Source organism: Macadamia integrifolia, unplaced genomic scaffold (genome assembly GCF_013358625.1).
Source record: "Macadamia integrifolia cultivar HAES 741 unplaced genomic scaffold, SCU_Mint_v3 scaffold664, whole genome shotgun sequence".
Lineage (NCBI taxonomy): Eukaryota > Viridiplantae > Streptophyta > Magnoliopsida > Proteales > Proteaceae > Macadamia > Macadamia integrifolia.
Window position 1 is genome coordinate 335,028 of NW_024870509.1, and position 13,254 is coordinate 348,281.

General features: G+C 39.4%; 1 protein-coding gene across 2 annotated transcripts in view; it reads right to left on the minus strand.

Moving 5' to 3' along the window:
• LOC122069624 (ADP-ribosylation factor 1-like 2) overlaps positions 1-13,254 on the minus strand; it is a 29,813-nt gene extending 16,559 nt beyond the window's left edge. Inside the window, exons 1-2 of one of the 2 annotated variants that reach the window (XM_042633683.1) lie at positions 12,878-13,254; positions 11,176-11,266 (exon numbers count right to left, since the gene is read on the minus strand). In XM_042633683.1, the coding sequence (XP_042489617.1) occupies positions 11,176-11,266; positions 12,878-12,934 (148 nt within the window). In that variant the 5' untranslated portion in view covers positions 12,935-13,254. The remainder of the gene's footprint in view (positions 1-11,175; positions 11,267-12,877) is intronic. The other variant, XM_042633682.1, reaches the window with a different exon arrangement.

Sequence of the window (13,254 nt, forward strand, 5' to 3'; positions counted from 1 at the left end):
TGCAATCTTCATACAAGCAAAGCTTTTTTATTCACTACATCTGGAGGGTTACTTAATGGGGTAAACTTGGAAAAGCTTAATGAGTAAGAGGAAACAAAACCATAATATTTGATTAAACAATGGATTTTAAAAAACGGAGTCTAAAATCTTATGTCAAGAGTATTAAATAATTATGTAAACTAAAATAATATAAATCCAAAAGAATCGTGCCTTCAAAGATTATAAAAAAAATAAATAGTACCAAATCAATTCCATTTAATCATCTCAAATTATGACAAATAAGGTTACAACATATGCAGTAAAATACCAACACTCATTAACACCATTCATTTCCTTTTTCCTTTAATCATGTGGCTTTGGCTACCGTAGTCTGGTACAAGGCTCCTAGGGATGGAAAAATCTTGCTCCCATGTAGCGGTCCACCTCACCAAAAATATCAAAAGGAGCACGAAAGGAAGGATTCAGTGGCTTTGGCTCTTTTAGTATGGTACAAGATTCCTCTGGAAGGGAAACACTTGCCCTTATGTGATGGCCTGCCTCACCATCTTCCCACTCTGCCAAATCCAAACAGCCCAATAAGCAAGAAGTCAGTGTGATGCAGTTGGCCGATTGATTTAATTGGGGTTGATTTGTTTCTTTTATTTGTTTCCTTTTAGAATTAGAAACAATAGGAGTTGAGTTAGAATTGATTTTTATTTGAGTGAGATTTTATTTCTATATTTAGATTAAGGTGCAAGTTTATTTTAATTTCAGAATAGGAAAGTAGGTTGTTTTAAGTCTATAAGAAGTCTTTGTACTCAACGATTTGGACAGATTTGAAGTTTTGAGTTGAAATTGAATGAATAGCTTCTTTTGGTTGAAACCATGGCTGCCGAACCTTTCTTTCTCCCTCTCTGCAATCCTCTCATTTTCCCTTCCATTCTCCTACTTCCTCTTTATTTATTCTTCATCCTTATTATTTTCTGGGTTTCTTTCTTTACCAGAGAATACTCTGTTCTAGGCGGTGTCTGCAAGCTATCAGCTCTGAACCCAGATCCTCACATCCTCAACTGTTGTGGTTGAGATTTGGTACGCTTGATTCTTACGTGAGGGCGATTCAATCTGGAGAGTTTGGCATCCACTACTCAAGTGTGTGGTGAGAGTCGAGCTACCGTTGGAACCCACAACTATTTCAGCAACCAGATCTGATTTCAGGAACTTACTCTGAACAAATTACCTGATCTTTGGGGTGTTGGTTAATTGGAGTCGATAGAGATAGGGGTTGTGATGCTCCTCTTAAAATCTCAGGTTCATAGGTGGCTTACCAAAGGAGTTGTATTATCGCTGGTTCTATTCCTGCAGGTTGAAGACGATGCTTCCCTTCCCTTTGTTATTAAAACCCATTTAATTTTCACTTTCCCATATTACCCTCTTCCTATAAGTTAATTCAGCACTATCCCTTTTATTTTCCTTCCTATTTACCATTAGACAATAATTCCTAATCCCCTCTATTGGATGGGATAATGACATTTGTCTAATATGACATTAGCCATCTTTATTCATAACAATGGAGAAAAGGTTCTAGAGAATTACAAAGACCATTAAACCCCTTAGGGTCCGTTTGGTAACTGACACTTTCCCTAAAACCCATAAAATCCATTATTACAACATTCCCCCCTCAAGTTGGTGCATAGATATCACATATGCCCAACTTGTAGATAATAGGATGAAACATCTTACTACTAAGACCTTTAGTAAATACATCAGCCAATTGTTCACTACTGGGAACAAAAAGCATAGTGATAAGGCCCATATCCAGCTTCTCCTTGATGAAGTGTCGATCGATCTCCACATGCTTGGTTCAATCATGCTGGATAGGGTTGTGAACAATGCTAATGGAAGATTTGCTATCACAAAAGAGCTTCATAGGAAGGGTAGCAAGAACAGCCCAATCAGTGAGAAGACCAGAAGCCATAGGAGTTCATAAATGCAATATGCCATAGCACGGAACTCTGCTTCAGCACTTGAACGGGGCAACCACGGCTTGCTTCTTGCTTCGCCATGTAACAAGGTTACCACCAACAAAGCTGCAATAGCTAGTAGTAGACCTGTGGTCATCAGGGGAACCTACCCAATCAGCATCTGTGAAAGCCTCCACCCCAAGGTGATCATGACGAGAAAAAATGATGCCACGTCCTGGGGCAGATTTCAAGTACCGAAGAATACGCAGCACAACTTCCATGTGAGTTGAGTAGGGATCATGCATGTACTGGCTGACGGCAAATGCTATGTTAGGGTGTGTATGAAAGAGATAGATCAACCGCCCCACTAAGCTCTGATATCTCCCCTTATCCACAAGATCACCTTCTTTGTTGCTCAGGTGACCATTAGCTTCAATAGGAGTGTCTGCCGGCTTACACCCTAATATGCCTGTCTCAAAGAGAAGATCAAGCACATACTTCCACTGAGACAAGTAGATCCCACGAGAAGTCTTAGCAACTTCAATGCCAAGGAAGTAACGAAATTGTCCTAGATCTTGGATCTCAAATTCCTCACTCAAGTATCTCTTGAGGCAAGAGATTTCTGCCAGATCATCACCAGTAACAACAATATCATCTACATAAACTATTAGGATAGCAATCTTCCCACTAGATTTCTTGATGAACAGAGTGTGGTCGGCATTGCTTTGAAAGTAACCTGTAGCAACCACAGTCTTATGGAAACGTCCGAACCAAGCACGAGGGGATTGCTTCAGCCCATATAGAGCACGCTTCAGCTTGTATACCTTTCCTTAGGTTTTAGAGTAAGTAAACCTAAGAGGAATGTCCATATACACTTCCTCCTCAAGTTCCCCATGAAGGAAGGCATTCTTCACATCTAACTGCTGGAGATCCCAATCTAAGTTGGCGGCACAAGCCAAGATAACACGAATTGTGTTCATCTTAGCAACTGGAGCAAAAGTCTCCTGGTAGTCAATCCCATAAACCTATGTGAAGCATTTGGTAACAAGTTTGCCTTGTATCGATCTACTGTACCATCAGCCTTCTGTTTACTGTGAAGACCCACTTACACCCAACTGTCTTCTTTTGTGAGGGAAGACACACCAGATCCCATGTGTCATTATTCTTCAGAGCTGGCATCTCTTCAACCATAGCTGTCTGCCACTGTGAGTTTGCACTCGCTTCCTGCCAGGTATGAGGAATAGACACAGAGGAAAGAGAAAATACAAAACTATAGTAGGAATGAGAAAGTGAGTCATAAGAAATAGTTTTAGCAATAGGATGTAAAGTACAAGACCTAATGCCTTTACGAACAGTAATAGACAATGCAAGAGACTGATCAACAGAAGAAGAAGAATTACTAAGGTCCAAGGGGACAAGATCAGGCTCGAAAGGAGACAACTGGCATGGTAGGGTAGATGCTGGATGTGTAGTGGTCTGAGTCTGCTTTTTGCGACTATACACACGTATCTCAGGCCAAGGCGAAGTAGGAGAAGTAGGAGTGTCATTCTCCCCCTGAAATGGGATAGTAGCAGGGATAGCAATTTCAAGAGACGGCGGCACATCTTCCGCAATGGAAGGAGACTCCCCCTGAAGAGGTGTCGTAATGTAGTATAACGCAGATTTGTGAAAGACAACATCCATAGTCACAAAACAATGCTGAGTAGGAGGATGAAAACACCGATAGCCTTTCTAAGTAGGAACATACCCCAGAAAAATGCATCGGAGACCACGAGGATCAAACTTTCCATAAGGATGATGATCGCGAGCATAACAAACACTACCAAATACCTTAGGAAGAATAAGAAAAGCAGCGAAACCTTGGAGAAGATCCAGAGGGGAGCGGAAGGCATGGACCTAGGAAGGCATTCGGTTGATAAGAAAGGCAGTAGTGAGAATTGCTTTGCTCCAGTACTAGGGAGGAACATGCATCTCAAACATAAGAGAGTGTGCTACCTCACAAAGGTGGTGATTCTTCTGCTAAGTAACCCCATTCTGAGCCGGAGTATCCACACAACTAGTCTAATGAATCATCCCATGATCAGAAAGGTAAGCTTGAAAGGACCCTTCATAGTATTCACGGCCATTGTTGCTTCGAAGGATCTTAATGGTAGCACCAAACTGAGTCTGAACCATACAGTGAAATTGCTGAAAGCAACAAAAGGTCTCGCCCTTGGTTCGCATCATATAAACCCAAGTAATCCGAGAATGACAACCAATCAAAGAGACAAACCACCAATAACCATTAATAGACATATAGCAGGATGAACCCCAAATATCAGAATGTATCAATGAAAAAGGAGTGGCACTTTTATTTCCAGAAGCATAATAAGTGATTCGAATTTGTTTGGCCAAAACACATGCCTCACAAAAAAACTTACTCGAATTACAGTTTTTAAAGGAAAAAACTCTAGCTAAAGTTCCCAAAGGGGGATGTCCCAACCGACGATGCCGCTACAGTAACTCAGAGATGGGAGGTGACGTAGAAGATGTCTAAAGAGCCTGACCAGAGACCAATGCAGAGTCATCATCAAGCAAATACAGACCACTACATACCCTACCAGAGCCAATCATTGCCCCTGTCACTAAATCATGAAAAGCACAATGAGACGGGAAAAATGTGGCTTTGCAATTAAGACTAGAAGACTATTAATGGAGAAAAGGTTAGTAGGAAAAGAAGGAACATGTGATACAGTAAAAAGGGATAAAAAAGGGTTATAGCTAATAGAACTCTTTCCCAGAATAGAGAAATAAGTCTCATTAGCCAATTCGACCTTACCATTACCAGGACAAGTAGTGTACTGTGAAAAGAGAGGCAAGTGGCCTGTCATATGATCAGAAGCCCCAGAGTCTATAATCCAAGGGGTAGAAAGAACAGACATAGTACGGCCATAAAAGGAGATACCTGACCCAGAAGGGATGGAATAGGCAGAACTCGCAATGGCCGATGCAGGAGAGTCTGGACATGTTAAGAGGAGCCAGAGGGTAGTAAGCTCATCAGATGATAATGAGGCTACTGAGGTGCTAAGAGCAGAGTCAGAGTCAAAGTCAAGACTCTCAGTATGGTTGGCCTGCCCAGAAGTACTGGCACGACCCTTCCCTCTCCCTTTTCCAGATGTATCAGCAGGACGGCCATGAAGCTTCCAGCAGTGCTCCTTAGTGTGACGCTCCTTCCCACAGTAATCGCACTTCACTGGAGTCTTAATACAGGAGCCACCAGACTGTAGGACTGCACTAAGGGACTGAGTGCCAGAGACAAGTGCAGATCTCTCAGGACTGGCAGCTTGCTGTGGAACCATAGTGGTACATCGACCGTCCTCAAGTTGGATCATAACATATGCTTGATCTAAGGTAGGAAAGGGGTCACAACTCAAAACCTAGGACTGCAGCTGATCAAACTCCACATTCAGACCTGCCAGAAAGTCATAGACCCTGATCTTGTCCTCTCGCTTATGAAAACTGGTGACATCTTCAGGGGTCGAAGGAGTATACTCCTCATAGAAATCTAACTCAGTCCATAGTGTCCACAACTCATAAGTAGTACTGTGACAGAGTGAGCCCTCTCTACCTTAGATCACGAACCTTCTGACAAAGTTCAAAAATCTGAGCATCATTCCCTGCCTGGGAATAGATATCCTGGACAGACTTCCAGATCTTCGCAGCGGAGTCAAGGAGGAGATAACCACATGAAAGCTGTGGCAATATGGAGTTGACAAGGAAGACCATAACCAGAGAGTTGGCACACTACCACTTGTCAATCTCAAGATCGGTGGTCGGACGTTTCGTGGTTCTAGTGAAGTACCCGTAATAGCCACAGGACTTGATGGAGATGTAGACCGAGCGTGACCACATAAGGTAGTTTGTGCCATCGAGCTTGATAGCACAAGGAGGAAAGGTAAGAAGAGTTGTGGTGTCTCCGCCAATAGAAGCAGATGAGCTGGTAGACATGGTTGCAACTCAAGGGTGTTGTGCAAATAGAAGAGACACTAACCGGAGATAGAGAAAGTATCAAAATAACCCGAAAAAGCTAGAAAACCCAAAAAATCGATAAAGGGTAAAACCCTGAGAATATGATTTTGAGGATAGTTCTAGAACAAAGACCTCAAATGAAAAATTGGTCAGTACATACCACTACAAGGATAAGGAGCACCAATCGCAACAAACATCAAGACGATCAGAGCATCAAGCGGGGAAAAAGCATCCTGACAATGGAAAAAACATTTTCAGGGAGAAAACCCTGAAAGAGTGATGAAAAAATTGTTCTAGGTCTCTCAGATCATTGTAGAAGAGAGTCTGAGAGCCCAGGGGAAGGATGGATGGAGGCTAGAAACCCTCTTAGTGGTTTAAGAAGCTCCTACCACAAGAGAGAAGAAGATGAAGAGAGATTGAGGGAGGCGCAGATGGAGGGATTAGGAGAGAAATGAGAAAGAGGCAAAGAGATGGAGAAGAGGGAGAGCCCTTAGGGTTTCGGATCCCATGGCTCTGATACCATGTTAGATGAGGTAATGACTTGTGTCTAATATGATACTAGCCCTCTTTATTTATAACAATAGAGAAAAGGTTCTAGAGATTTACAAAGATCATTAGACCCCTTAGGTTCCGTTTGGTAACCGACACTTTCCCTAAAACCCATAAAACCCATTATTACAACACCCTCCATAACCCTTACAACCAATTGGCATCTTAGAATGTCTTGTTATTTACAAAATTGCCACTTCCTTTTTGCAACTTCAGTTTATTTACAATTTTGCCATCTGTTTGAGACTATTTTAATTACAAATCTACCATTGATTATTACAATTAACTTATTGAGTGTCCAAGTGGGCCCATAAGCAATCCGATTCCAGTTTTAGAACCCGGATACGCATCACAGTGGGAGCCTCATGCAGTCCGGGACAAGGTTTCTATGGAGGAAAGCACTTGCCCTTATGTAGCGGTCCGACATCACCACCCTTCGTTCTAAACTCACCCCAACATAAATCCCACGTTTGTAAGGGTAGTCCAACAGCATAATTCATTCATAATTCATGAAATCATGGTCTCATCATACCTTAATTGAAAACCTCAATCATGCATCCTTTCTACAATAAACGGATCATATATCAAAACATGCTCTAAAACAAATATGTACAATTGAACATGCCATTTCGATAAATGATTTTCATAACAGAAATTAGAGAAAAGATATTTGCATATAAAAATAATACATAGGTTATGTGGGTTCACTCATTGTGATGTTCCAAATATCGGTTCGTTTATCGCTCAAAGTAGAACAATCTATGTACCCTTTCTATACAATTCCGTCAAAATTCTGCTATAACCTATTCTTCTCATTGACAGTTGGAGTCCAAATAAGTTGAAACCATATCCTATTGAAACCAAACTCATAGATATAAATCTCGTATGAAAACCACATTAGAAAACCTTTTTAGATTATGTATCCATTCCCAAAAAAAAAAAAAAAACAATATCCAAACTGTAACAGAGTCTTTGCAATAAATTTAAAACACTCATTAATCCACTTTCCCAAACTCAAATCACTTCCAATTTTTTTAGGAATTTATCAGCGTCATAAAATTTATTACAATACAAAAATCAGATAATAACTCGAAGTCTATGTCCCTCCGTCATCACCCCCATTCTCAGGTACAGAAAACTGCCTTAGAAGTGACCTATCCGAGTACATGAATTGTTCAGCATATCAAATTACCTTCAAATTTAATGAAATTTTCAGGCGGTCATCTACACATATATATATATATATATATATGTACTCTCAATCATTTTTTCATACCATGCAACAATCCCTAACTATGGTAAAAAAAAAATATGAACAATCTCGGATTGCTGTTTTGCCCAACCTATAAAATACTGTCAACGTTCAAAAATTTTATTTTCTCTCTCATAACCTCACAATCCAAATTTGTATACCTTTAAACCATGGTCTACCCCCAAGTAGAACATAAAAAATAATTAAATCATATGGTAAAACCTTTTAACTTGAAAACCTTTCTAAGGATGACGAATCATTTAAAAAAATTCTTCTTTTTCTTCTTTTTTCCTTTTTTTTCTTCTTCTTTTCCTCCTCCCTCACTCTCACGGTTTTGAGGTAGAGACTCCAACCATCCAACCCTCTCTCTCTCTCTCTCTCTCTCCTTGTTAATCCCAATCACTACCTCTCCTTTTTCCTTATTTTTCTCTCCTCACTTTTCTATTTCTTCTCTCCTTCCAACGTCCAACTCCTTTTCTTTTTTTCTTTTTTCACATATGCCACCTCATCAAAAGTTGACCTAAAATCCTCCCTAGGAAGCTCCAAAATAAAAAAGAAAAAGTTTTCACATTCTAGCACTTAGTGGGATTTGAACCTAGACCTCCCCAACTAACAAGAGTCTTAACCACTAGGATAGGTGCTTAGATGCTAAGAAGTCCAAAACTAAAAATATAAGAGTCCCAACAGATACACAAGCTACATTTAGAAAAATATTATTATTGCAACCATGCAACAACATTCATATCAACTAATGTAAACTAGTATTCTACTTCAAATTAATGTGATTGCGCAACAGATAACTCCCCAGTGAGTCAACAATATCAAGTCTTTGACAAGGTGTGAAAAATCAAAATTACCCGTCCTTCGAGCACGGGTATTACAATTGTGTGTATTTCACAGGTCTCAATCCATGATTAGGAAGATCCCCAAGGTGATTAAAACAAACAGTTATTTGTGAGGCTGGAGTAAATACACCCAAAGTCATTCGACCAAATTGTACAAAAGTAACCTATGACCTACAAGTTAATATATTTATGTGTTCATTACCCTAATCTTCCTTTGGGTAAAATTCAAATTTTAAGTCAAAAGATGCAGCAACAGGATGAATTAACAACCTCAAGCTTTATTTACACACCAACATGTTTATATAAATAACAATGTTGAAGTTAAAAATTCTTTGGATATGATGAAGGAATTTCCTTAATGGTCAACCAAGTGTGCTAGATGGAAAGGTAATTTGGCAATCCAAGCATTGGATTTCTAGGGAATGGTCAGAATTTTCCACATGTCAAATTTTAGATTAAAAAAATCATATATCATTCTATGTATTTCTGTTTCTCTTGTATTTCATCCTTTTTCAGAAGATTCATTTTCCATGGGATATTCAGAACTTCATATTTCCACTTGGCTAACAGCATTTAGAATGAATCTTGACATGTGAGGCAGGGGTGATGGAGCAATCAAACCATAGGTACCTATTTAGAAGTTAGGGGTACGAATGGTGTGACACATGCCTAGTTTCAAGGGGATTTTACCGACAAATCAGGGGCTAAAGAGCTTGCGAATTATGTAGTTCCAGCAGCCTGTGATAGCGAAAAGAACGAGGTAATAAAGACGAAAAGAAAGAGGGAACTGATAAGAGATAGTGAAGAAGGATAGATCGACGAGTGAGGGAAATAAGGCAGGATAGAGAAACTAAGCTGTCCAAAGAGAGAACAGTTGTAGGGAGGGACGGAGGGAGATGAAATAGGTCCCATTCTTTATTAGCAGAGGAGATTTTTACCGAAGATATAATCCCAATATGTCATATATAAGACGATTTAGATGATTTGACTGGGTTGATTTTGACTTTGTAGACCTCCTGGGATGTGACTCACTGAATGTCGTTTCTTGCCTCATGCATATCTGCATTTACTATTATTGGTTTTCTTTGACACTTGTATTGCTGCCTTATTCTTCAGTGTTTAATTGTTATGTTGATTCGTTGTTGTATCCCAAACACTATCCCAAAGAATGGAAGCATATAATCTGTTGTATCAGTATTTTATTTTATGTGTATAATATATTTTCCATTCACCCAAAGAAAAGATAAAATAAAAGAACGATTACATATTATGTCAATTAACAACCCCCTTTGGACCAAGAAACTTAGTTGGGCTGGTTGCAACTCAGCTTGGGCGTGCAAAGTGGATTGTTCCGGTCTAACCATGCTAAGGCAACTGCATCAGATTCTCTTCAACCTTTCCCAAGTTTTCTTCCACAACTTGAAGTTGTTGGGAGATAGAAAACAAGAGAGTAGGATACAAGGTAAATACTGCCAAGTTTGCCTCTGAGATCAAGTTTACGCAAATTAGACGAGGATCTGCCAGAGGTGGGTCAGATCGATGGGAGAAAAGGAGAGAGAGAGAGAGAGAGAGAGAGAGAGAGAGAGAGAGAGTTAGGGAGGCAACAGCCTCGATAGTATAAATCAACTAAATTCCATTCATCAAATCGTGGGGGAAGCTATCAAGCCTTATACATTGCTTATAGTGTTGAAAACAGAAATAAATAAATAAATTTAAATGACATCTAAACCTCCCCATTGATTGGGAGGAGAAGGCATTCCTAAGTTGAATCGATCAATAAAGGAAATTACCCAACCAAAAAAAAGGAAACCTCCTCTTGTGTGGGCTAAGATAGAATCCCATCACTAACTAGGAAACTAACTTAGCAATAATAAAGGCTAAGAATAAAGACTCCACTAACAACCCACATTTGGGCTGAAGCTTAGGTTCCTAATGTTAGGAAATCTGTAACCAAAAGCCAACAATTGTGTGCAAATAAGATTCCTAAATTCTAGGAACCCTTGGAACCAAAAGCTTAAAAAAAGTCCACAAATCCTTCCACGATTTCTAGTTCCTTAAGTAAACCAGAACTTAACCATATAACCCAAAAATGAACCACAAACTGGTCCAATATTGGTTCAACCCAATCCAACCAAACCAATTTGTTCCTGCATTACTAGCAAGCACTAAAACTTACTTTTTTCCAACAAAAGGTACAGTTGCCTAAGAAATTTAAAAACGAAAAACAGATCGACCACACTCCATTTACAAAGGGTATAACATTGTAATATTGATTTGACACACATAAAAATAGCCAATGGAAGTCAACTCAAAATAGCCTACCCATATAGATTGGGATAGAGGTGATGATAGGTCAATTTCTCCTGCAAGATTCATATCTCTAAATTCTTATCACATCTCAATCTTGTGCATCGCTCATGTTAAGAAAGGATCCCTGAATGGGCCAGAATAGCGCGGTCACCGTGGCAGAGAATTGATGATAAAAAGATCACTAAAGATGAAAAATAAAACCAGAATAACAGAACTTTACAAAGATGCTGAACAAGATCAAAAAAGTGTTGCTATGATCAAGAAGGCCTACCAATCGTTGGGACAGTTGACAAAACTTCTCCAATGTGTAGCTTGTACAGTATGGTTGTTTTACCAGCTGCATCCAAGCCAAGCATCACAACCTAAGCCAGCTCAACCAGAAGCATAAATGAGAAACAAGCTTTACAAAAAAGAAGTTTTACAGCCTGGAAGGCAAACAAAAGATATAAACGAAAGCAGCCATAATATTGTGGAACTGAAAAGGAAAATAGATCTATGACTTTTTTCAAAAAACATGAAGTGAATGAAGCACAAATAATACAAAGAAAGTAGGCTAAAGAACTACACTGCAGGTGCAACACAAGTATGTACAATGGTACAAGGGAGACATAAGAGAATTCTGAGCAGAATATGTGAAGCAAGAGAATAATAGAATGGGTTTATTTTTGTGGAAATAACCTTTGGGTTGAGTTCTATTGTGTGTTGACCAGATGGTTTTCTTCGTAATAGACCTTTGTAATGGGCCTATAATAGGGGTATTAGTTAGGAATACAAAATCTAGTTAGAATAGTAGCAAGTCTTTTACTGGTCAATTAATTAACTAGTTTGATTAGCAATTAGTTTAGCCGTTGCCATTCTGGTATACGAATTTGAGTAATACAAATTTCAGATTTCAGCAAACGTGTTTCTCTGGATTCAGAGCATACGACCAGGCTGGATTCTCAAGGGGTTATCGGTGGATTCCTGCACTCTTTTCTCTTCCAATTCTTATTCTTCTTTTCTTTTCAGTTTTTTGTTCAAGTTCTGGAAATCATATCTGTGGTTCCAATACCATCTTTCAACTTCAACAGCAGTACATCCGTACATGAACAGATCAGATCTGACTTTCACTTTTAAAACTCAGTTCTGCATATAGAGTTGATCTGCCACTCCCTTTCAAATCTTGTCTTCGTTCTTCAATCTGAACTTCAAAGCTCTTTATTCTTTCAATTCAAATCAGTTATTTACATTATAGAGTTGTTAGTTGTAGAATAAGAAAGGATAATCTGTTGGATTCCTAATTTGATTACATTCCTTATTCTGAGTCTTTTTTGGATTACGATTACACCACACAATCACCAGCAGTACTTGGCTCACTAGGATTCAGACTCTTAGAGCCTAACTTAAACTAGGATTCTTCCGAAAGACTCCTATTGAACCTGAGATTCCCAATCCTACTGCAACCGGATTCATCCACACACTTCCCTCACTAATAATTTTTTTTTTTTTTTTTTTTTTTTTTCAGTTCCATTTAAAGTGATAAGTTTACCAAAGCCAGAACCACTTCAAAAGGCAAAATCACAAGATTAGATTAATATCAACTCAATAATGCAGGAGACTTGGCGGCTCAACGACACTAAACCAGCCACCCGCCATACAAGCAGGACACGGAATTTCCAATAATCCTCAACCCCAAGCAACCTTCCAACCCTAACCGAAGGTACAAGGACCCCAAGCCTCTTCAAACATGCATCCAAGCAGACCTCACCGCACATAGCACCGTGGACAACAAATAAGCATGAAAATGGCTCCAAAACTTACACAATGAGAGTGAAAGAGGGTAACAATGATAGCCAAAAATTAACTACTATAGAAGAACCCATTACACCGAAAGAGTGAAAGAGGGTAACAATGATACCCAAAAATCAACAATTATAGAAGAACCCACGAAAAGTTCAGAGACGAAAGTGAAGACAAAAGCGAGATTGACATACCCTCATCTCGGAATTACCGAAGAAACTATCGAAGAGCTTGCGAAAAGCCTGACCCATGGCAAATCTGTTTCTGTTACTCCTGAGAACTGCGATGTGGTCAACGAGAGAATCTCTTTTTCATGAAGGAAAGGGAAGGTTCTGCGCGAATTTAAGTGATCATGAATAGGTAGAGAGAGGTACTTGAATTGAATCAACAGAGGGGCGAAGGCAATTGAGTTGAGAAAAAATCTTTTAGGGGAAGGGAGAGAGGGAGACTATTAAATTGTTTTCTTCAACTGGTTCGAAGCTTTCTCTCACGCTGCTTGAATCGTGAATTCTTGACCAGGCCACTTGTTTTGGGTATATCTTGTGATGACTCGAGCAATGAGCCATCTGGA